At 32.8% G+C, this 27,298-nt stretch overlaps 1 protein-coding gene across 3 annotated transcripts in view; it reads left to right on the top strand.

The window, feature by feature from the left end:
* Positions 1–27,298, top strand: part of LOC129945735 (uncharacterized) — a 101,814-nt gene that overhangs the window by 26,018 nt on the left and 48,498 nt on the right. Inside the window, exon 1 of one of the 3 annotated variants that reach the window (XM_056055616.1) lies at positions 2,704–5,366. The exons of the other annotated variants lie outside the window; for them this stretch is intronic. Coding sequence (XP_055911591.1) covers positions 5,270–5,366 — 97 coding nt within the window. The 5' untranslated portion in view covers positions 2,704–5,269. Of the gene's footprint in view, positions 1–2,703; positions 5,367–27,298 lie in introns of those variants that run through there. 3 annotated transcript variants of the gene reach the window in all.

The following is a 27,298-nucleotide window of genomic DNA, read 5'->3' as shown; positions in this document are numbered from 1 at the left end:
AAAAGCTTTAAGAAGGGGGTTTGTTTGTACATTAACACGTGGGATGATCTTCAAAAGTTGTCTAGATTTGGTCTATATACCTCAGCGATGGAGAGAAGCAAAGGTAGTTTTTATTCCCAAGGCGGGAAAATGCCTACAGATCTAAGACCTATTACCCTATCATCATTCATTCTCAAAACTCTGGAACGATTGATTCATATCCATGTACATTGTTATCATTGATAAGAGACTATCGTAGTCTCAGCAAGGTTACTGCAAAGGGAAATCGGTAGAAACAGCCTTACACACTCTGGTTAGAACTATTGAATAATCGGTACTAGAGGATAACGAATGGTGGCCTTGATATTGAGGGCGCTTTCAACAACGTTGACACATCCGCTATCATTTCTGCTATGACGACCCTAAACGTCGAATACTCACTCTGAGAGTTGATTAATATAATGCTAAAAGCAGGATCATCAATTCTAAAATAGGGGATTTTTGTACGAAAAGGTCTGTCGGTAGAGGTACTCCGAAAGGTGGTGTTCTGTCCCCTCTCTGGTGCAACATAGTGGTTAAAGAACTACTAATATCCCTTGAGAGGGAAGGCTGATGTTGCTATCGCCCTTACAGGAGAACATCCTAATACACTTAGAGACCTCCTCCAAATCGTCATCGTCCTTTTTACCCATAAATACAAGATCCCAGTAATTGGACCACCTTCAATAAAAAGTGTACCACTAATTTTTACGAATGAAGCCAAATACCTTGGTCTGATATTGGACAAAAAATCAAGTTGGAAATCTAATATACAGGAAAGAGTTAAAAAAAAGCTACAGTAGATCTTTAAATTTGCAAGAAAGCCATAGGAAGCAAATGGGGTTTTCAACCTCGCATAACCTACTGGCTATGCACATCGGTCATTCGACCAATACTTATGTACGGGGTTGCAGTATTTAGGACTGCACTGGAGAAAGTCACATACTACGACAAACTCAGAAGAGTCCAACGCACTGCACTTCTCTGCATAAGTAGGGCATTGAGAACCACAACCTCAGCAGCGTTAGACACTCTCCTCCATCTGACACCCCTCGAAATCTTTAGCAAACAAGTGGCATCGAGAACAGCTATAAGAATCAAAGCCTCATCTCAATGGACTAACAACAATGTGGGGAACTCCATCATTTTGAACCTCTTTGGTTCTATACCAAAGTCCATAGACTACACTATTCCAAATCCCCAATTAGGAAAAAACTTCCAGGTATCAATTCCATCCAGAGATGAATAGAAAGACAAAAAACTCCTGGATAACAAAAGTATTCATTTTTATACAGATGGATCCAAGGCAAATTAGGGAGTTGGTAGTGGTGTGTGCTCAGAAAAGCTTAATCTAATAATTGTAGCGTCTTTCAATCGGAAATTTGAGTGATCAAATAGGTTCTCTCCTGGCTAGGAGAAAACGTGATATCAACTTCTGATATCCGCATCTTCTCTGACAGTCAGGCTGCTATTAAATCTCTTGACGATGTCTCAACTAAATCTCAAACGGCCCTCGAGTGTTGATCGCAGCAATTTAACATTTACCTATGTTGGGTGCTGGGCCACAGAGACATCACTGGAAATTGTAGAGCAGATGAACTCGCTAAAAATGGAACCATCATACCTATTTCACTTGAAAGGGAGAATACAGGAATACCGATAGCTGCATGTAAACTTTTGCTAAAAGAAACAGCTGTCGGATGACAAATTCTAGGTGGCACAATTCACCAACATGCGCAGCCACAAAACTTATATGGCCTTCACTGGACCTAAAGCGCTCTAAAGACTTGTTATCTCAAAGTAAACTTCATATTAGTTCCCTTATAGGTATCCTTACGGGACACATTCTTCTATGCAGACACGCAATACGACTTGGTGTAGCCTCAAATGACTTCTGCAGGAGCTGTATGTACGGGGAAGAAGAGGAAACAATCTCTCACCTTTTCTGCACTTGCCCTGCTCTTTCACTAAGACGCAAACTTCATCTGGAAGACTACTCTTTTGATAATCCCAGTGAACTAGCTAAACAGGATATCAAACATCTTCTTCGCTTTATAAATAGCTCGAAATGGTTCGACTAGTAAAAAGTAATTCTCTAGATGCATGTGGTATCACAATGGGCCTTTTCTTTTGGACTAAGTGCGTGGATTTTGAATTAGCTGGGATAAAACTTTATTGGAAACATAGCAAAACTTAATAATCTCTTCTATTCTTGCAAAATAAACTCAGTTAGTAAATTTTCATTAACAAAACTAAATAATATCAACAGTAACAGATTGATTTTTTGTGTCACCAATGGAAAACACATGATTCCAAATGCACAACTACTCAACGAACACTGCCATCGAGATACGAATGCAATATAAATCGCACCAACATTTGAGAACGAAATCACATAAGATCCATTCGAGACTCGTATAAATGTCAAAGACCCATCAGTAGTAAGATTCTACTTTAAATTTTATCGGTAGTATTCATACTTCGGATATTGTTTTTGTTATTTCGGTAAAATCCTACTATACTATTGATAGATTTTCCAACAAAACACGGGTAAAAGCATCGTAAAATGCAGATACTATAGCCATTAAAAAAAAAGTTAAAATGTCGGTTGATCCCAAATTTCTCATGAACTGATAACTCTAAAGATGCTTTTTTTACAAAAAATAAAATCTTAAAAAAACATTACTAAAAGTTTTTAAAAAAAAAGAAAAATATTGTTAAAAAATTGTTTAAACCACACAAAATATTGTTATTCATAAAGTTGGTAAAGTTTAAAAATATCAACAGACGAGGAAGAATGGGAAGTTTTCAGTGTGAGTTGCATACCAGCCTCTTTTTATTTCGTTGAATATTATCCTATTTTTCAGAAACTTTTACTCGAACATCAATAACACCCTTTTAAGTAATTTCCATCCATCTACACACAAACATATATAGGAACAATATTTACATTTCCATAGAAGTCTATTTTAAGCTTTAAAACAATCGTAGCGCATCCACCATGTCTATCATTTAATCGATTTACAATTTAAACAAAAGAAAAAACACTCTTGCATCCAAACTTTGTTTTTGTACGAGTTTAACAACAACAACAAAATCAAACAACTCCCCCCAGAAGGCTCCAATTTTCATATGACTTCAATATAAAAAAAATAAAGAAATATTAACAACAGAAAAACCTCCCCACCCGGATGGAGTAAGTACCATAAAACTCCCCTCATACAATAACTTTGAGTATGTGTACTTGTACTCATAGAATACAAGTTGACTTTGTATTCAAAATCATTTAAATTTAACCCTAATGCCTTAATGCATTGACCTTATGCACTGTTAAGCATTTTCAAGTAGAAAGTATAAAGCCCAACCATAAAATTTACACTCTAATGTTTTCGTCCTGATACCAGACACCTGCTGCCTTAACGCTATACTTTTATAAGGATCTACACATATACATATACATATAGAAAAGAAAACCTCAACTCAACTCTATGCCTATGCGTGATGGCATTTTTGTTTAAAAAAAAAAAGAAATTATTCAAAATACTCTCATCTATTAGAAAACCAACTATGTGCCTTGGTATACCTACGTATATCCTGTATGGTGGAATTTTTGTGTTATCCTTTTTTTGTTCAACTCTAAGCCAATTTTTGCGCATGACACAAACGCATCATAAGCACAGGGTGACGTATCAGAAAGCTTTTTCTGTGATAACTTTTTGACACAAGAGAGAGAGTGTACGAGCAGGACGAGCACGAGCACAAGTCCTGATGTGAAGACTTGTAATTACATCTCGAAGGAAATTAGAAACTACTCACCGTCGAGACGAAGAGCATTTCAGTAGAAAAGGGCGGAAGACTCTCGGAGGTATATAGCGTGCGGTACCACAAGCTGTGAAATTGGAAAATAGAAAAATTTAGAATTTTTTTGAAGCAAAAACCAAAACGAGTGTCCTTTCAAAGGATATGAAAAGTTTTCTGTGACTAAAGTGAGTGTGATAAGTTAAAAGTATTGCTCAAAAATGGATAAAGTCTTCTAGAAATGAGGAACACCATAATTCACAATATTATCATCAGAATTATCGCGTTGTCGTTTTCGAAGGAAGGACTCCTCCTTGTTGTCGTTTGCTGAAGCTTTTGCTCTGTTTTGCCAACAAACCAAAAATTGAAAGAAAAAGTGTTCAAAAACGAAATAAGAGAATCCCGGTTGAGAAAACGAGAGTTTATCCGTACCGCAAATATATAAATAAACAAAAATCCCGATTTATTTCGCCAACTATATATTTTGTGTACGTTCGTTCTTCCTCGTTCTAAATCACAATAATTCCTCCGAAAATCATCGCGTCCCAAACGAAGCAGAAGTCCTAACTACTTTCCGTTTTTCTTCCTTGTGCCGTGGTGCTCTTTCTTCTTCAGCTACTTAAGTTTGTTTCGTTTATGTTATTTTGTAATTTATGTGTTTACTCAGACGGGAATAATAATATTAATTCAGATATTCCAAAGCACCATAACGGCGGCGGCGGAGTGGTGTGTGTGCAAAAGGTAAACAAAGTTTTCTCCATTACCCCATCTGTACTTCACTCCCAATCATCAGCAGGAGTCATCAGGCCTTTAAGGACGCGCATTTGAAGGAATTCCGGATAAAATTTTGTCTATATATTCTTCTACAAGTTTTGATTTGAAATTTCTTCAAGAAAGTGTAAAAGCTCTTCCAGATGAATTCGACAAAGTCAGCATCAGCAGCAGCAGCATCAGGAAGAAGATTGTCGTAGAAAAAAAAGGACTCTTTCCGATAACATATAGTCAGAGCTCCGAGTCAGTGTCAGTCACTCATCGGCCGAGGTGCGGTGCTGGAATTTTTCGATTTGTTTTCGTTGACTGTCTTGAGCTTCCATATGGATTTGTTCGAGAGTTATTTCCTCTCCTCGTCATCCTTGTCGTCGTAGTCGTAGTCGTTCTCATCCTCATCCTCTATCAAGGGTGGGAGTTATTGATTCTTGAAAGAAAGTTTACAACACAAAAAAAAATAAAATATAAAAACGAGTGTTCGGTTGAACACGTGGCTTAAATGGCTTAAGGCAAAGTGAAGTGATCCTTGATTAAGGGTGTGTTTGTGTGTGCGCTTTCGGTCATAATCTAATAGAGGTGTATATAGAAGTTTTGTGCGTGGGTTATTCTTGTTCATATATCCTTTAATTAATTCATTCTCAAACATCAAATCGGAAAACGGAAACAAAAAATTCATTAAGTGAAAATGCATGGATATCCGGTTATGCAGTTTGTTCAGTACAGTGTGCCACCGCCATGTACTTGGGTACCACCATCGGATCCACATCGTCCATCATCAGCAGGTTAGTTTTTGGTTTTTAGTTTGTTTCTTCTCTCTTCCTCTCTCTTTTGATCTCGATGTGTACTTCTCTCTATCATCTCATCTATCAAATAGCCCCTGGGGGTTTGTGGGACAGTTAAAAAAGTTAGAAGACATTTGTTACAATAATAAATAAATTTCCAAACGGTTTCCTTTTTCTATAATTCGATCCAATAGGGAACGTTTTTCTTGTTCGTTTCTTCTGCTTCTATAGCTTATGCATATAAATATGTACCTATAGAAAAGATACGACAGACGGACGGACAAACAGGACTATACTGTTTAGATTTGCCTTTGCCTTGTGTCCTTTTGCACGGCTCATGAAATACGATGATTATGAATTAGTCATAGTCAAGTCCTATAGTCTCCATCATAGACGTTTGAGTTTGAGATTCTTCTTTTATTTTATGTGCTGTGTGTCCCTGTCCGTCCATATCCATGTCCATGTCCATGTCTCGTCGTCTTGATATATGAAAGTCATTATTTTATCCAAGTTTCCTTGGGGCTTTTCTATCTCTATACTCGCAGTCCATCCAATACAGGAGGAAGTTCCATTGTTTTATATACTATGTTATGTGTACCTAAACGCACAAGTGTTTTATATGTAAAATAGAATAAGAGTCTTTAAAACCTCACTAGAAAAAAAAATAAGAAAAAGGAGCTCTCTGTGATGTGATATTGGCAGTGATATCTTTTGTTGTTGTTGTTCTATTCTTTATATATACAATAATGTAATATAGGTATACACATGTTATATTCTTTTCTGTGAAATGGGTTCTTTTGTGTGAACCTTGACCAATTTATACAGGAAGTCAACTAAAAGCTTGTCTAAAGGTAGATATATACAAAGCATATAGATATGTATATGGTTATAGAGAAGATATTTCTTTGAAATGAGGGGGAGAGGAAAATAAAAAGAACTTTAGACGACAGACGATTAAGTTAATAACAAAAAATAATAAATCACTTTAAGGTGGCAGATTAAGTTCATTTTATTAATGAATTTAAAAGAAAAAACGTAGGTAGGTTAACATACTTATACATACATACATAAGCTTACTTTAGGCTGCAAAAAAATGTAATATAAAATGTTTTGGTTTGGCCCAATCCTGCAGAGAGTAAAATGGCTTTTTCCTGGTTTCCCGAAATTCAAAGTTTGTAATTTTGAATTTTAACATCTTCAGATAGTAAGTCACTCAAAAAGCATTAATTGTTCTTCATTTCGTTCCTCGATGAAACCTTTCTTTTTGAATGCTTTCACATTTGTTTGAAATCAATTTTAATCAAAAAATTATCAACAAGTTTCATAAATGTATGCATAGGTTTCTGTTTTATCTCCAACATGCTTTCTTATTTTTATTAACGATCTCTTGTCTTCAACTTCTAATCCACTACATTTTTTCGCTGACGATAGTACTCTAAGCTTTCCATTTTCGTTTTAAGATTCAGATTCCTCTTCTTTGGATGTGGAACTGCAACGACAAAATATGATAAGCTCTTTAAATTCCGGCCTAAACAGAAGTATCCGTGGCATGATGGTTAGTGCGTTGGACTGTCGGAATCTTACAATTACAGTAAGATGCGATGGCCTCGTTCCACTTACGCCCTAGCGAGAGAACTTCGTTCGAGTGACATAGCCCCACCAAACAACAATAACCTGACAAATACAGAAATTGACCAACATTTACAACAGATGGACGAAACAATAAAACGAACGATGGAACGGACAATACCAAAGTACAAAGAACGGGACCAAATGAAGAGAACAACGACGTACTCAGGACAGCGCAAATAGATCCAGAAGAAGCCATCTTTGACGATGACTTTTACATAATTGTAGATCCGAAGGAAACAGTGGAGGCGGTTGGAGCTGCTTTCCAGCAAGTGTATGGTGAATGTTAGCATTCGTCCCAACCACTACCTGGAAAACAGAGCCCTACTTAATCACTTTTACCTTCGAAATGATATCACACAATGGCGATCCGAGAACCGCAGTTTCATGCGGTTCAATGACGATTCCTTGGCAAATGCCATAATCGCCGAGGAAACGGGACCAAGTCCCTTGTTAGTGACGAAGATTGAGCTTCAGCTCATCTTCAATTCAATAAAAAACAAAAAGTCGATGGTATATCCAACGTTGTACTGAGACATTTACCGATAGAGGCAATTGACATTTACACCACACTCTTCAATAATGCATATTATCCAGTCCAGTGCATTGGACCGCTGTGGTTCATCCTCTCCCGAAAAAGGGAAAGGACAACTCCAACCCGTAAAATCTTCGGTCGCTCGATAAGTCTTCTTCCAAGCAAAAGACTCTGACTAAGAGGGCTGCGGACAACAACATAATTCCGGATAAAAAGTTCGGGTTCAAGGCGGGTCATGACACAATTCATGCTGCGTCTTAACTTGTTTCTGATATCCAATGGAATAAATCAAAACAACAATGCACAGGTGCTGTTCTGGTTGATTTGGAAAAGGCCTTTGACACCGTATGGTTAGAGGGTCTTTACCTAAAACTGAGCAGGCTTGGCATAAGCAAGCCATTGTTGTATATACTTTATGATATGCTTAACATTGGAAAGTTTGTTGTCAAAAGTGGCAATGTAACTTCTACCACAACATTCTCAATTAAAAATGGTCTTCAACAGGGAGCGGTGAATTACCCGATTCTCTTCAGCATTTACACCAGCGATCTGATAGGTAGTCTTACAAAGGCAATTGCGTACGCCGACGATCTAATTGCGTACAGAACGGCCCGAAAGGTTGAGGTTATTAGAATTGTCTTGCGGCGTGATTTCGACAAGATTCAGCGATATTGCGACGACTGGAAACTGAAAATAAATGTCCAGAAGTCGGAGATAATTCTGTTCCGGACTCCGTTGGCTAGGGCCACGAGGGATACGTGTAAGAATTGGAGCAAGATTGTCATCGTTGATCTTCACGGGCAGCCATTAGCGAGCAAAAGTGTAGTGAAGTACCTCGGTATCTGGTTAGATCAGTATTTATATTTCGACAGACATATAAATGCTGCTCTGACCAGGGCCAGAGGAGCCTTCGCTCTGACGAAACGGCTGTTTTTTAGCAGTCGGCTACCCCAGAGTGAAGGTAATTTGCTACATGGCTCTCATACGGCCAATGATCGTTTATGGTTGTCCTGTGTGGTTCAACGTTGCCCCGTCCGGACGGGACGCGTCCCAACAACAATTTAATTTTCGGGGCGTTCTATCCGACCGACGAGTATTTTGAAAGTGCACGCTAGAGCGGCTTCATTCCACCAGAGGCATTCCTCTTTTTAGATAGATGCGGTCTGATACACGATAGATTGGCAGTTCCACTAATCGGTTTCATAAGGCTTTGTCCGAACGGGACCGAACTGATTGGGTGAAGCAGTGGAACCAGTTTTGGTGGCTTCAATCGGCACTAGATAGTGGGTAATTGTAAAGGGGTCTTTAGCCTTGGCCAGCTTACATACTTGTTTTATAGTTAGTAAGGTTTAGTTTTAAGTAGAATAGGCATGGTGAAGTTTATAGGTAGTTTAAGATAGCTTTAAGTTTTATATTGAGGACCTTATTTTAAGTAGTTTTTAAGTAAAAATAAAAAAAGATCTCGATATTAGTTTTATGCAAATTTTCTAATAAATACAAAAATAAATAAAATGTAAATTAAAGTAAAATAGATCTTAGGGCCGAAAGGCATAAGAATTAAGTGTTATACTTTAACTTAGAGTGTCCGTATGGAATCATTAAGTTAGTTGTTAGTTATGGTTAATTATTGTTTGGCTTTAAGATAGGTTTAACAAGTAATAAAAATAAATATGACAAAAAAAGTGCGTTGGACAGTCATGCGAGAGGTCTTGGGTTCGATCACTGCATGTGACACCTAAAGTTTTATTCACAGGTACTGCCTCTTGCGAGGAATTGACAAATTTTCCAAGAGCAATTCTTGTCATGAAAAAGTGCTTTCAGTACTTTCAGTACTCGTACACAGGAATGGTAAAGAGTTGTCAGTAACTAGGCCCTAGTTCTCAAACGGACTGTTGCGCCGCCTAATTTATTTATTTTTATAAACAGCATTGTATAATGGGGATTAGAAAACCGCGTCGAATTTAATGCTTCGAAAACCCAATGCTGTCTTGTATCGTTAAAGCGAAACATACATACATCCTTGCCATTATCCATAGATGGCACTTGCATCGACTAGACTGAACATCTCGAATGCAGCAAAATGTTTTGGTTTTCCAACAATAAACTCAAGCCCAACTTCGTTCGCACTGTCAAATAAAGAAATTCGTTCTTTAGCCGTACTACGCGAATGTGTGTCTTTTTTCCGGCCATTGCAATATTCAGGAATTCAAAACCAATGTGCACCGACATTGCCTTTCAACATGTCCCTTTCCTAGTGATGCTCACACTGTGTCTTTACATAAAAAGGGTAGTAAAATCCAATTTAGGGTGCGCTTATTATAAAAAAGTGTCAAATACTTTTTATTCAGAATTTTTGAGATATTGTGATATTCTGTAATTTTTAGTCCCAATGCCTGTCAATTAGATATTACCTTATGGACTTGGCAGGACTTTGAAATACATCGAAATAATCTATTTTTGCAAGATTATTCTTACTGTGTAATTTTTTAAAAACAAATCACAAATTGGTCACCGACATCTTGAACCAATATCGCTTTAAGACAATAAAGATGGAATTCATGAATTAATCGAGATCTTACAGCAACAATTTTGTCAAAATAAAACTTCTTATTGAAAAACCCTATTTATCTAAGGTTGTCGATTTGAATATTAATCCAAATTTCAATTAAACTTTGATGAAAATTTTATGAGCTGACAAAACCATTCTTCTTCTTGGTCAAAATTTATTTCGAACATGATAACATTTTTTTTGTTTAATATTTTCGAGATGAAAAATAATTTCTTCAATGTTTTTTATTTATAAACAAAAATTATATAAGGTTATAATGAGTGAAATAACTTTTAGTCAAAATCGAAAGCAGGACAAAATTCTATAGAAAAACAATTGATATTTAGTAAGAACCACACTTATTGAATTTTGTTAAAAGTTTCTTCTGCACATGTAGATAATGACGTTAGGTCTTTTCGCCCAAAACCCTAACGCCCAAATCCTAACATAATTGGTCACGAAGCTCAAAAAGTTGAATCCTTAATATTTTTAATTTTTATTTTGGATTTTATGACGTATAAATAAATAATAATAAAAGTAAAAAATTAGAGAATGGCATTTAAGTGTTATAAAGTAACAAAATTTCAGCTAAGAAAAGAATTTGATCTTCTCAACAAGTTTTTGTAAAGACATTATATATTTAATACTAAATCAAACATAAAACATAATTCGAAATCTTTTTGGATATTTCTGAATTCTAAAAGAAATTGTTCATCTTTTCATCAATATATGGAATACGAGGAACTGACATCCAATTATATTAAGTCCTCATGTGACCTATTTGTTCGATTCTTTAAAAACTTCTTATAATTATGATATTTTAACAAATATCAGCAGCTTGTATCCCGATATAACTCCTTTGATTGATTTTAAACTACAGAGTTTTTCAGAACAGGAGGTTCTGGATAGCTTAAATGAAATTCAGAACAGGATGTTTTGAATAGCTTAAAAAAATTGATATGTCAAAAAAACCTGGCTTTGATATGATTCCTCCTATTCTTTTGTCAAAATGATGTTCGTATTCACTTTGAAGTATTTTAACCCTTATTTTTAATAAATCTTTACAAACTGGTGTTTTTCTTAATGAATGGAAAATATCTTATATAGATCCCATTTAAAAAAGTAGCCTTAAACACTTAGTGAAGAACTATGGGCCAATATCAAAACTTTCAATTATTCCCAAACTTTTTGAAAAAATGGTCACCCAAAGACTTTATTTTGGTGTCAAAAATTTCTTGTCTCAAAAACAACATGGTTTTGTAACAACATGGTAGGGTAAAGGGTAAGTCTATTTGCAAATCATTGCTATAATCATGTTGAAAAGGGTAGGCAACTTGATGTCCTGTAAACGGATTTTGTTAAAGCCTTTGACCGCGTGCATCATGGTCTTCTCCTACAAAAGCTCAAGATGTTGGGATTGAATGCTTCATTTTTACGTTGGTTAGATTCATACCTTTCTGATCGAAAACAAGCTGTTAAAATGGATGATTGTGTTTCAAGTCTTCCACAAGGCAGTTATTTGGGTCCACTCCTTTTTATAATCTTTATAAATGATCTACCATCTGTTTTTAAATTTTGTTACTGCTTGATGTACGCCAATGATGTGAAAGTTTTCACTTGAATATTGCTTATTAATGCAGTTGGATATGAATAATGTTCTTAATTGGTGTGACCACAATCTTCTTCAGCTGAATTACTCGAAGTGTACAATTTTAAGTGTATATAAGTCTTCATCCCTTATTGACTTTGAATATAAATTCTATGATGTTAGTCTTCTGAAGGTAATTGAAGTAAATGATCTTGGGGTTATTTTTGATTGAAAGATTGACTTTAGACCGCATGTTAATAACATTTACATTTACAATTACATTTGCACACAATTCCAAAGGTAATTCACTTTTAAGTTTCTTGAAGCGGAACTCCAAATATTTTAAACGAGCCTATCCTTTAAAGACCTTATTTATATCTATAGTAGTATCCCTTTTATGAAAATAATACTTTGAGAATCGAAAGAGTTCAGAAAAGATGCCCTCGTTATGCACTTCGAAAACTTAACTTCGATAGTCCAAAGTGTTTTGTTTATTAAGGATATTATTAATAACAGAATAAATTCTTGTTTTTTGCTTTCATTAATTCCATTCCATGTTCCATCACGAGTTTTTCGCAACATAAATTAATTATTTTATCCTCCTCTTCACAGGACTGGTTATGGTCTAAATGAACCAATAACGCGTTCTCTGTATCTTTTTAAATATTGTTTATTATAAAATTGACCTTTGTATTAATAAAGATTGTTTTAAGACAAAAATTCTTGAAATATGTAATTGATTAATTATTCAATTAAATGTAATCTACAATTTCTTGTATATATCTTATAAGCTTTATTATTTTGTAGTAATATTGTTATCAGCAGATCTTCGATCAATTGATGAAATAAATAAAATAAATACAAATATACAAATTTCAAATCCGACAAATATTAACTTTTACTATGCCCTCCAATGGAAAGTTATTGATGGTACACCTGGGCGTATACGTATTTTTTGTTTCTTGAAGGATTTCCAATAACAGATTTCTTTTTAAATATACCACTCTTTGGGTAGTTGCCTCTTTTAAAGCTACCATTTTTCCACATTCAACAAGAAAAAATACGCCATTATTAAAAATAGAATGGAACTCATTTCATGAACCTACTCAAATTTCAAAAAAATTACAAAAATGGTGACTATTTTTTTCAGTCTTGATTAACATAATTAAAGTTTTTCTTCAATATCAAAATTGAACCTTTTATTAGAAAATCCTTTATTTTCATCATTTTAAAAGCTTGTATATTTGTCTACATTGCATTGGCTTATTTGTCCTAAAACAAGAACACAATAAGAAAATTGTACGCTTTATTTGGGTTAATGATAATTTTTTAAAATGCAAATATGTCTAAAATAGTATAGTTTATAAATTTGGGTTGATGATAATTTTTGTATATGCAACTGTGTCTACAATCGTAAAGTTTATAATACTTGAACATTAAAAACGCTAAGTTTTGTACAGCTTTCTTTGAAAAACTGCTAAGTCAACATTAGATACGGTCTTAGGCTAAAAATAAAGTAGCCTTAAAATAATGGAATATAATTGCCTTTAGAAACCTTGTTTCTCGATATAAGCTGTGTATGTAACGTTTAGTGTGAAGGCAGCAGACTCAAGTTAATATCTAATACAAAAAAAAACTAGGCAAAAATTAGAAAATGACAATTTTACTGAAACTTAATTTTAAAGCTCAATCTAATTTAAAAAGACTCCCACAATTGTTGGTGCTGTTAAAAAAAAAACCTTAAGTGCATAAATATTTAAATGAAAGTAATTTTTCTGTTAAATATTAAATCAAATTAAATGTATCCCTTTTTATTTCAAAACACAGAGCGCGGAAAATGATTGCCTCATACTCCTCATTAATAAATCATTTCTAAAAGTGTGGAGTGAACCTTTTTTTTTACAAAAAGTGTCTTATCTGACATTGATTGTATTTTTTGTTTTTAGTTCGTTAATTTGATTTAACAAAAGAAGTATATTGGCTGTCAATTAGACACATAATATTTATTTCCACATTTTCAATTTTATTGTTTTGTTTTAATATAAGAAGAATAAAATATAATATAATATATCCTTCAAACTAGATGATGGTTATAAGGGTTACATCACACTAATTTCTTCTCTTCTCTTCTTTTCTCTTGACCCATTTCAATCACTGTCCTTCGATATTATTTTTTTAATTTACTTTCTTTTGCTTTTTATGTTTTTGTTTGAGTGACAGAATATAAAAGATAAAATCAACAAACAAAAGAATGCGTCATCTGAGATGTGAAATGTTTTAAAACAAAGATTTTATGATTCCGTTGACAATGATGTCAACACATCATCACTTTTCATGCAACAAATGGTATTGATTTTGTAGAAAAATATGTCATTTATCATTTCCTCTTAGCTTTAATATAAATGTATGTATGTACGTATGTATTGTGTATATAACTATGTGCAATATAGTAAATGTCCATTATTTTTTCACTCACACTCGAAACCATCAGTTTTTGACAAATGAAGTCGTTAATAAAAATTAACGATTTATTAAAGAAGTGTTTGACGTTTTCAAATAAGATTACACCACAATTCAAGTACATACATACATATGTCGTCTGTATGTACGTATGTACAACGTGCAGCATTGTGCCTAAAATTTACTTACAGCTTCTTCATTCCACTTTCACACAAAAAGTAATCGAAATCGATTCAAAATAGTAATTGGAAATCTAAAATTTCCTGATACTAATATCGATTTAATTTTTTTGAAGTGAATTTATGTGTTCAATGTTTCAATTTATGCGAATTTCAAGAAGGAATTGTTCAAAAATAGAAATTATTTTAATTAAAGGACTTAATTTTTGAAACGATGCAGCTTCTACTTCGTATTTAAGGAAACGGTCAAACCAATTTTTCGGCTTGCCACATGTCTGCTTAAAATAAAATTCGAAGTAGAACAAAGATATCACGATTTCAAAAACAGTTGTTGTGCTTATAGCAACATCAGAGTATTTTCCAACCGATTTTTGAAAACTGCTTCACGCAAATAAACACAAAGTTATAGTTATCTCTAATGCAAAAAAAAACGCTTTTTGTGCAGGTTGCATTCATTGATCGAGGTTGAAAACTTGCATTAGGTATTTCATATACCAACTATGTAAGCACCTCTCAACATTTTTTACTTGCGACATATAGGAACTACATACATATAAGGCAAATTTAGCATTCTTGCAACATTTCGAACTCGAGATTTGGTAAAGAAGTCGAAAAAAGTGGGTCCCGCGATTCCGTCCATCTGTCTGTCCACGCTCCTACACCCTTAACCATTGGGTCGATTGAGTTTTTTTTTAACAAAATATTGAATTTTGTTTTTTTTTTTTTTCAAAATTCCATATCTCAAAAACGGGTCAACATGTTACGAAATTCAAATGAAGAGCGTATATTGACAATCACTAAACAACTGCATACCAAAAATATTTTTAGAACAAATTTGTATGTATGTATACAAAATTAATTGAAAAAAAAACCGCTCTAACGATTTTCAAAAAAAAAAAAATCAAGGATTTTTTTATTTATTAAATGGCATTAAAATTTTTGAAGACAAACTTATTTTCTGGTTAAATTTTGAAGCTTAAAATTGTTTTTTTAACTTCTCATAGGAAGTTATTGTAATGGGTCCGATTTGTCAAATTGAAAATTTTGAAATTTCTCGACGTTTCAAGGCCCCTAGAGCCAAAATAAAAGATTTTTAGAAAGATGTCTGTGCGTGCATGTGTACGTACGTTCGTACGTCGTTTTTTTTACGTAGTCAATAGCTCAAGAACCAGAAGAGATATCGATTTCAAATAAATTTTGTTATACAGATAATAAGGCAGAAAGGACTCTCAAAAAAATTGCGTGGGTGGTTTTTTTACCATAGCAGTTTAAAAAAAGGTGAACCAGTATATTTTTTGAAAAAAATCCATTTAACGGTTTTTTTTATAAATCAAAAAAACTGAAAAAAAATTATCACCTTCAAAATTTACGACTAAAATATGATTTCATATCCAAAACAATTTTGTGCAACGAAAAATAATGTTTTTGATATCTTATACAATTTTGAGAAAAATCGAATTGATAGTTTTTTTATAAAAAATAAAAATAAAAATCTAAAAAAAAACATTACTCAAAGTTAGTAAAAATTAAATATCGATTCAAACATCTTTTCAAAAACTTGAAATTTAGGCTTCAAACTTATTTTATCTTATAAGAAATATTGTTTTCAACATTCTGTAAAATTTTGAAAAAAAATTGAATGGACAGTTTTTGTACAAAAAATTAAAAACCTAAAAAAAGTTTAACAAAAGTTGGTAAAAATTGATTTTCGACTCAAATATCTTTTCAAAAATTTGAAATATTGAATTCAAACTAATTTTATCTTATAAGAAAAATACTAATACTACAATACTAAATATTGTTAAAAATTTTCTTTTGACTCAAATAGCTCTTCAAAAATAAAAAATATTGGCTTCAAACTTATTTTATTTCACAGAAAATATTGTTTTCGATATCCAGTAATTTTTTTATGAAAATCTAACAGTCCGTTTTTTCATTAAAAATAAAATCTAAAATCATATAGACAAACTTTTAAGCAAGACAAATCGACAGACGGGATGGGAAGTTATCAGTGTGGGTCGCATCCCAGCCTTTTTTTTAATTATTTTAACTGTGCATGAGCCCGAAAGAGCGCATTATTTTGACAAAATTGTTATTACATTCCTATCTTTTATCCAAATTAATGGGTCTGGTACATAATTATGTATTTTTATAACTATAACTATTGTAAATACCAACGAATGCCTTGTAGCGCCACTTCAACGGATTTACGAATATGATATATTTAATCAACAGTCTATTTTAGAGTGTCTATCAAGAAGTATTACCTTGGTACCTTTGTATCTATGATTTTAAAATATTATTCCTTAAGAATAAGGTTGTTTCACGCATATTTTACTTGCCTTTGCCTATAAAAAGAATAAATACTCAGTACAAGTTAAAGAAACTGGCCAGAAAGAGTATAATGTATTATCTATTAGACTCACTTTTTCAACGTAAACACATTCTAGCTATATAGGTATTACCTACAACTACTGCTTATGTGTCACTTCATAACTTAAAACCAAAACGCACAAGAGCCTCACTGTAAACAACACTTGAATAGCAATTTCTTGTACCTGTTCGTATGCTTGTTTTTTTTTTTTAAACTTTAAGAAAAAAAATAAACTGAACGTAATAACTCCATGTTTGCTCTGAAAACTTTTAGGAAAAAAGGAATGTGATTGAATTGTAGTAAGTACCTTTTACCTGACAATAACATTCTTTCATTATCATCATAAATATGTCTTTATCTATCTATCTGCATAAAGCTGAGCACGCCAATGAGCTATTCTTTATCCTTAATAAATATGATTTAAAATCATGAAAATAAAAATAAAAATAAACCAGCATTCGCCCCGATGTAATGGTTGGGCTCATCAGAAGATGACCATTACACTTTGTCTTGACGCATATTTTCTCAAATAAATCGAGATTCCATACAATCCGAGCTACATAGAGCTACTCTAAATTATATAGTTACAACAAGTATTGTATTGTAGTTATTTTTATTGCCTTGCTATGGGACTTTTGAAGATGAAATATTTGACTGTTAGCAATCGAATTGGTTTTTCCTGAACACCGTTTATTTTAATTTTTTTATGCTGGTATATTTTTATTTTTATTTTCATGATTTTAAATCATATTTATCTAAATAAACGGTGTTGAGGAAAAAACAATTCGACTGTTAACAGAAAAATATTTCATATTCTTTATCCGTTATAGACACCTACCTAACTGCACAACCAATAAACTGCCTCTTATCTTCTTATCTTCAGATAATTTATTTTCCATCCTGGTTCTTTGAATATGAAATTAAAATAAAGCAATATAAAGGAAAAAGCTTTGAACGAACTAGTTGAATACACAAACAATTGTTTTCGTTAAGTATTCTTAGGCCGCGTTTCCACTTGCAAGTCAACTCGCGGAAGTCTTGCAGAAGTTTCTTGCAGTCGCGTTTACATTGTCAAGTCAATTCTTGCAATTTCTTCTGCAATAAATGTCTTGCAAGAAGCTCGCGCAACATACTGTCGCAACTTATTGCAGATGTATTTACACCAGGAGAGCAATTAATGTCGCAAGAAATCTGGTTGTTTACTTAAAATTGTGATATGTTAAAAATTTGGCAATATCTTGGAACGAAGTTTAAGGTTTCGTTGTATATATTTAAATTACCAGAATTATTTCTAATAATAAGTGTATATATATTAGAAACAAAACCGCAGTTACAATTTTCGAAAAAAAAATGTTTATTAACTAATGTTTTTTTTTTTAAATTAAACGGCATTGAAGAGCATGCTCGTACAACCCACTCTGGCATCTAATTACTTTTAAAATTACTGGCTTAAACTCATTTTTATTCTTAAATGAGAGCAATTTTCTTTCTTTCTGACTTTCTAACTTATTTATTCTTTTAAAATTTGTTTCCTTAAAAGCGTTTTTAACAAAAACAAAAATTCTTTAAATAATTGTTCTTAATTAAAAAAAACGACATTTGAACAGAGATTTTTATTATTATATTCTAAACAATATATCAACATAAATAAAACGTTGTCGGGCACAATTACAAGTAATAAAATTTTTGTGTCAAACATTGATAAATAATAAAACAACTTTTTTATTTCATGTAGAGTTAATGTTCTTGAAAATAGTCTAAACTGTGGGCTATTTGGGAGAATCCCGGTTATTCCATAAACATGGATTACACTCGTAAACTTCAATTAAACGCATAACTTCTTCGCGAGGCCATTCACGACCTTTTATTTTACTCATTTTGTATGTGTAAAGCAAAGACGTCAACCAGCTACTTGCGCGAGATATACGAAACTGTTTCGATAAGCTGCAAGAACTGTCGCGAGTCGATACAAATGTGTTTAAACTATCAATTAATTGCACTTGCAATTACTCGCAAGAAGTTATGAAAGTACTGTCGCGATAGAAATTGCTTGGTAGTTGCCACTTGCAATTCACTGTCGGACAGACTATCGGACATTTATTGCAGAAGTTTTCTTGCAAATGGAAACGCGGCCTTAGAAGTATTTTTCATTTCCGGGATGAGTTGTCCTAAGATGAGTTGTGTCTTGGGATGAAACTAGCTTACCGACAAAAAATGGTGTGTATTCGATAAGTTCATTCAAATACACAAACCATGTACCTTAACATAATATTTTTCGAGTGTTTCATATTTCTATTATAATAAAAAGTTAAGTCTCTTCAACAAATTATAAATTAATATTCAATAAAATGCATTTCGCATAGTGTACTGAAAATTCTCTTTGTTTTGACACCTTATTTGTTAAAATTAGTTTAGTATGAGAGTCGAAAAACCGCTAATATATGTATATGATGATGATTCGTCCAGACATAATTTCTATTTAATTACTAAAATGCAAAATTTGTATACATATAAACATTAATTCAAATAAAACCAGTCTAACGGATTTAAAAACTTGACTTGAAAAATAATAGATTATTAAGTTGTTTCCAAATCTCATCATACTAATATTATAAATGCGAATGTAAGTTTGTTTGTTACGCTTTCACGCAAAAACTACTTAACCGATCACCATGAAACTTTGTACATAAACCCTTGAAGGTATTAAAAGTAACATAGGATACTTTTTATTAAAAAAAATAAAAAAAATTTACGAAAAATAAGAAAATTGTTTGTCAAAATATCGTCAAATTTAGCTACTTCAACGTCATCTAGCATCATAGTAATGAAGTTTCAACCCTGAATACTGTAATATCAACCCACTGTATTACCGACGGTGACGACAATATCTAATAATATCTAATTCAATTGAATATAGTTTGAACTGTTTCTATTTTTTCTATATTTACCGTACATGTTACGAATTTTGAATTCTTTTGTCTGCGCATGTTGTTGCATCATGTTAGAGGTCCAATTAGCTTTACAGAACTTAAAATTGTCAATTGTCAGGAATGTCAAATCTACCGAGAAGCATGTGAAGCTCGGTGTCGGTGACTGTTAGAAAATGACAATCATTGGGATGAAACTATGGAGGAAGCTGTACTATGCCGATCGCCAGATAAAATCAGGGAACTTTACGCTACGCTTTTATCTTCTTGCGGTCTTCTAACCCTCAAACTCTTTGGAATAAGTACAAAGAATACATGGCTGAAGATATTTTACATCAACTGCAGCAAGTACACACCGACATTACTTTCAATGAACATGTCTACAATAAAACGCTAATTATAATCGAAAACAAGGTTTTTACCATGGTTGGAAAAAATTTGATGATTTAGGAAGGTCCAGACCTCGAAGAGACAATGTGGATGATTTTGATAATGAAATTGCACGTGAGCTAGATTATGATTTCATAGCATTGCAACATCAAGTGGCAAAATTAGTCCCTCAATTACTTCCAGAGCAAAATGATGTTTTCCATCAAGATTTACGTAAAATAAACTCCGGCAGTGTTGGACTCTTCTATCTTTAGAATTCAGAATTATTTATTTTTGTTACGGTGAAATATATTTTAACATTTGTTGTTGCATTTCAATAAGCATATTTAAGGTGTTGAAACTTCATTGCCTGTAGTAATTTTTTAAAAATTGTTGATCTCAGCCAAGCAATAAAATTTAGTTATTATATTGACTCATTTCTATTATTATACCCTTACCCTTTATCTCTCAAACTTATTTAATTTCTCCACTGCGGGCGAAGCCGCGGGAAAAAAGCTAGTAAAAATATAAACATATTTTAAGATTTAGTTTGAAGAATTTAGTTCAAAATTGATAAGACAATTTAATATAAAGTTATCAGTAAAGAGTGCAAAAATGTAATGAACATTGATTTATTTTCATCATCAATTAGAGATTAAGTAATTCTTACAGACTAGCGAAATACAAAATTTGTCTTAACATACATTTTAGTCAATTAACCAAAAAGAATAGGTTGAGAATGCATCCCTATTCAAATGAAAATTGAAATCAATAAAATCAGATATTTGGTTAATTTCTCTGACACAGCGAGATATTGGCTCGTTAACAGCAAAATGTACTCTATGAAGTACCTCAAGGAATAAATAACGATTTCTTAGTTGGAGCATGCAAATTTATAAGAAACAATAAAAACGGACAGTCAGTATAATAAGATAACAAATTTTTAATAAAGATATACTGAAAATATTTTGCGGCGGTTTTCTAAGGTCTGAATGCCAAGAACTTTAAGTCGAGTACTATAAGGTGGCATAGTATCAACGTTCCATATAAGTTTATAAATAACTATTCTTATTTTTTTCTTGCATTTTTTTCAATTCTAACAGAATGAGATTTGTAATTCGGATTCCATACCAAACAGCAGTACTCCAGATCTGAGCAATGTGAAGCGTTTTAAGGTATAGGGATAATTTAGACCTTAAGAGTTGCGGAAAACAAATCCAAGCATAGAGTTGGCCTTATTAACTATGAATTCTAAATGATTAGCGAAGTTGAATTTAGAGTCAAAAATGACTCCCAGATCTTTTTTGGTTGAAACTCTATCAAGAACTTTATTCTCAATATGATAATCATACACAAAAGGAGAAGAGCGGCGGAAAATGAAAAACATTGAAATTTAGAGAAGTTGAGGTTTAATTTGTTGACTTTACACCATTTTGATAAGCTTTGAAGATCTTCTTGAAGAAGAACGATCAACCGGATCCTTAATGCATCTCAGAAATTTAAGATCATCGCCAAACATCAAGGAAAAAGAATTTAATAGAAAATCAGGTAGATCATTTATGAATATTAGAAATAAAAGTGGTCCAAGATGGCTACCTTGAGGAACACCCGAGGGAACATCTACTGGACTTGAGACGATCGAATACCTAGTTTTTCCAGTTTATGAATTAAAATTTTATGGTGAACTCTGTCTAATGCTTTGGAAAAATCCGTATATATGACATCGACTTGATATCCTTTTTTTAGATTATTTAAAAAAAAGTTGGAGAAAATTGTAAGATTTCTAGAAGTTGATCTCCCGGATACAAATCCGAGTTGATATACATTGGGTGGCCCAACAGTACGTTGTGAACTAGGGCTTAGTGACTTACAACAAGAGTTACTCTTGGAGAATTTGTCAATTCCTCGCAAGAGGCAGTACCCGTGAAAAGACTTTAGAGGGCATATATAGGGATATAGTCTCTTTTAATAAAATAATGGGAGGAATTTCGTCTGGAAAGGAATTCTTATCGTCATTCATGCTCGATAAAACTTTCTGAACCTCAGTTATATTAAAACTTAACTGATCAATGTTAACCGTATTGTTAGATGGTGCCAAAGAGAAAGCATTATTGTTATTTGAAACTAAATAATTAGATTTGAAAAATTTGCCAAAATTGTTGCAAATGTTATGTAGGCCAGTGTAAGTATAGCCCGAATACTCCATACACTTTGGAATTCTGTTATTATTATTTTTTATTTTTAATAAATTAGGTGGCGCTTGAAGCTTACCTAGGCTTAGTGACTTACAACACTTAACTATTGGTTTTTGTATAAGAATAATATTAGTATTGTCTAGAACCATCTCCATCCCATACGTTTTTTGGTCTTCTCTTAGTCCAAATTGAAAGCTCTTGTATTCTGTAACATCTCGTGACAAACTCTCTATTTTTGATATTTGTTATTATTAATTCATTAACCCTTATTGTTAAATTGGTATTTTAGCTAAGATTTCAATATCTGCAGTTTAAACACCTTTAGATCTATAAACACAATCTTGTGATCAAATTACAATTAGTTTGTCAAAATCAAAATCGTTTAAAATACCTGTTTTGGAAAATTATATTATTCATGTGGCCAACAGTTTTGTTATGCTCAAACTCAGAACTACCTGATTTTACACACAGTCTATACTTATATACATAGTTACTGGACTAATAAGGATATTCCCATCAATAATAGCAAATGAGAAAATAATGAGTATACTGAATACACTGAAAATCATTTCGAAATCATTTAATCGCTATTAACTATATTCCATTCCTTATATAGAAAAAGGTATCCGCCCTTAAAATTCTCGGAATATTAAATCTGATTGAGGGTGCATAGAATATTGTATTTAAATTTGCATAATAGAAAAATAATGATGAGCAGAAAATTCATTCATAAAGAAGTTTCACATTTCAAAAAGTGTCATTTGTCTTAATTGCATCAAAAAACATAACTCTTTTGCTTTATGTAATAGAAAACTGTTTTTCCATTAAGCCTCTTATATACGAGTAGACAATATACATTAGACTGGGTCGAAAAATGCAAATATTTTTTGTTTTTGAAAACAACCTAAAAAATATTGTCTAAATGCAGTTGAAAACTACCGAGGCATATCCTTCATGAATGTCATTGCGAAGATATTTTGTGGTTATCTCATGGACAGGCTTGAAAATTGGGTGGATGTAAACAACATTCTTACAGAGGTTTAAGCAGGCTTTAGAAGGAACTATTCGAAGGTTTACCACATATTTACTTTAACATGAATAGTTAAAGCAGTTTAGGCCAGAAACAAAAAAGTATACACATTGTTTGTCGATTTTAACGCTGCATTTGATTTGATGAATCGAAATGCGTTTTTTTTTAAACTTTCCAAACTTGGAGTGTCAACAAAATTCATCCATATAATCCGTTGTTTGTACAAAGATACTGAAGTTGCAGTCTGGAATGGCAAAACATATTCAAAACCATTTAAATCACTTACTGGCATAAAGCAAGAATGTCTACTCAGTGCTTTTCTATTTGCTCTGAAGTTAGTAACACCTGGATACTTAATGGAAGTCGTTTAGAAATATGGAAAGAATACAAGTATTTGGGAGTTTTACTAAATCCAAACCTGGATTATAGCAAGCACCTTGCATATTCATAAAAGCTTTTGAAAAAAAAGTACAATGATTATTTGCAGTAAATGAATATTTGAATTAAATTGAATTGAATATTGTTCAAAATGATAGCCGCAAATTATCGATTTAAGTTTCACCGTTGAAAAAATAATAATTAAAGTCCTACCCTGTTTTATATTATTAATTTTGTATCGATATCACTGCCCAGCAAATACTTTTCTTGAAGATTAAAACTTCTCTGAATTCGAATCTTAAATTCTTATTTTTCTATCACATAAGATTTTTAGTGATAATAAATATGACTCTTTAGAAATGTTGATGACATATAAAACAAGTTTTTTTTAAGGTTAAGGTAAAAAACAACATAGTTCTTAAGAAGGAATTCTTAGTTTATTTATATCAAGGTTTCTTAAAATGCTCATAAGTTGTAATTCGTCATTTGACTAAATGTGACGTTTGAGAAACCTTAAACGTCATTATTTTGAGACATTTTTTCACTTAATTTTTAAGGCTAATATATAATCGGAATTTCGATTTAAAAAGATTGCTCAAATTTTAAGAATACCCGTTTTCAACATTATTTTTATATTGTACTGTTTACCTATGGATGTTATTATAAAATACTTACCCTTTTACTTTTGTCAAAGAAGCATTTTTAAATCATTTAAGAAGTTCTCTGTGTTTTTACACATTACCGGTGTTTTGTTGGAAAATCTATCAATAGTATAGTAGGACATTACACGAATAAAAAAAACAATATCCGCAGTATGAATACTACCGATAAAGGTTAAAGTAGAATCGTACTGCGGATGGGTTTTTGACATTTATACGAGTCTCGAATTGATTGTATGTGATTTCGTTTTCAAATGTTGGTACAATTGTCTTAAACAATGAAGAACTGAATAGTTCTGTAAAACCAACTCCTCCACACAAGTTTTTCTTGACAAATTTTAAATAGACTCCGATCCTCGACCAGAATTGAGTCAAATCAAGCTCTTTCAACTTGTTTCAGTTATATAAAGAATTGAGACAAGCTTCAAGCTCGCTTCAATTCCACATGTTAATGTAGTAGTCTACGAACAAACCGCCTTCTTGAAGTTTTTATTTTATGTCAAAGCTGCAAAGTTTAAATGAACTATTTTTATAGAATCTCAATTTTCAGATGTTTTCTTACAATTTCTTCTTGAAAATTGTCCATTTTATTAGTTTTAGTTGTTTTTTTTTTGCTGAAGTTAATTTTAACTTTTGATTCTCACAAAACTTTCTTATATTTGTGTTTTTTTTATTATTATTCTGACAGATCTTTTTTCAGTTGTATCAATTTTTAAATACAAAAATCTGGCTACTGCCGATGGGTTTTCTTGGGAATTTTCTACTGTACTGTGTATAGAATGCCAAAAAAACACTGATATTTATTTAAGACGTAGAACAAATTATTTAGACTTTTCGAAAATTTTAAGAAATTCTATATTTTAACGAAATATTGAAGACAGGATTTATAGATTTTGAAACCCATGACGATTTTCAGTGAATAAAATACTAAGAGAACCATAAAAAGTCTTATACATGTCTTTTCAAATCTTAAAATGTAATATATCCGTAATGGAGTAACTCTGAAATTTGACTTCAATTAAGTCCATCAAAACCCATCGGAAAAGTGAAACTTGATTTCCAAAAACAAAACCTTGTCGACAAGTCTATATTGCCTAACAACTTCCAAAATAAGTCATGTGTATGTACATATATATTTTTGTAGAAAATTTAGTGCCCAAAAAAAAGGTCTACATGATTTAAAATCCCAATTTGTCTCATCGAGTGAAAGAAATTGGGCCAGAAAGGGTAAAAAAAACAATAGTTTAGTTTTATTTAACTTAAATAGTCAATACTTTCAGAGGATTCAATTTATTCAAAAATGTGTTGATTTGTATGTTGTTTTTTAAATATTAAATTTTTCTTCAAATAAAGTAATTGGAAAAGTTCCAAAGCTTAAAAGTGAAATTAAAAAATCGTACCTTTGATGCAGTTATCTAATCTAGGGTTTTTGATGAGTTCTAGTAAGGTGAAAATGTTTTGATTTGATTGAAAGATAGAGCAGATGGTTAGAAGATGTTCGACTGTCATTTTTGCTGGATTGTTGCAGTAGGAGCAGGAATCATATGATCAAGTAGGAGCTGATGAGTGAGGCGGTGTGGCCCAGTCTCAGTCTCAAAATGGCTGTAGTTTCTTGTCCTGATAGTTGTGGCAGATTGAATAACAATTATTTATACGTGTTAAAGTTTGGATGTTCGTTTCATTCAAAGGTGCCATAATAAAGGGTGATTTTTTTGAGGTTAGGATTTTCATGCATTAGTATTTGACAGATCACGCGGGATTTCAGACATGGTGTCAAAGAGAAAGATGCTCAGTATGCTTTGACATTTCATCATGAATAGACTTACTAACGAGCAACGCTTGCAAATCATTGAATTTTATTACCAAAAAAGTTGGCAGAAAATCCGCTTTTTTATCGACAAATTTTGTTCAGCGATGAGGCTCATTTCTGGTTGAATGGCTACGTAAATAAGCAAAATTGCCGCATTCGGAGTGAAGAGCAACCAGAAGCCGTTCAAGAACTGCCCATGCATCCCGAAAAATGCACTGTTTGGTGTGGTTTGTACGCTGGTGGAATCATTGGACCGTATTTTTTCAAAGATGCTGTTGGACGCAACGTTACGGTGAATGGCGTCGCTATCATTCAATGCTAACAAACTTTTTGTTGCCAAAAATGAGAGAACTGAACTTGGTTGACATGTGGTTTCAACAAGATGGCGCTACATGCCACACAGCTCGCGATTCTATGGCCATTTTGAGGGAAAACTTCGGAGAACAATTCATCTCAAGGAATGGACCGGTAAGTTGGCCACCAAGATCATGCGATTTGACGCCTTTAGACTATTTTTTGTGGGGCTACGTCAAGTCTAAAGTCTACACAAATAAGCCAGCAACTATTCCAGCTTTGGAAGACAACATTTCCGAAGAAATTCGGGCTATTCCGGCCGAAATGCTCGAAAAAGTTACCCAAAATTGGACTTTCCGAATGGACCACCTAAGACGCAGCCGCGGTCAACATTTAAATGAAATTATCTTCAAAAAGTAAATATCATGGACCAATCTAACGTTTCAAATAAAGAATCGATGAGATTTTGCAAATTTTATGCGTTTTTTTTTTTAAAAAGTTCTCAAGCTCTTAAAAAATCACCGTTTATAAGCTCGGATATCATTGGTGCTGTAAATATTTGAGACTGGATACGACGAGTTGGCAGCTTGCTTGTCAGCAAAGAGAGCTGCTACATTACTGATTAAAGTCTGTTGGGGTATTGGGATAATTTATTACGAATCGTTGTAATCGCAATTTGGTTATTATTTAAGTTTAGAACTGCCTTTAAAGTGGAGGCTATCTCAGAAAATACAGGGGTGGAATCGGGTAAGGTGATTTGTGATAGGTGACAGTCAATATCAACAAATTCGGTCTGTGTAAGGTGATAGTCACCGGTGACAATCACGATTTGGTGACTTTTTCTGGTGACAGCTCTTTAGTTGTCACTTTCATTGGAAATTGAATTTTATTTTTAGTTGCTGAAATTTCAAGACAATAGGAATGTGTTTAGGCCTTTTATTTTACAATCTGAAAATG

The sequence above is a fragment of the Eupeodes corollae genome, chromosome 2 (assembly GCF_945859685.1).
Source record: "Eupeodes corollae chromosome 2, idEupCoro1.1, whole genome shotgun sequence".
Classification (NCBI taxonomy): Eukaryota; Metazoa; Arthropoda; class Insecta; order Diptera; family Syrphidae; genus Eupeodes; species Eupeodes corollae.
Note: the sequence above shows the minus strand (reverse complement) of the source record. Positions and strands in the feature narration are given on the sequence as shown.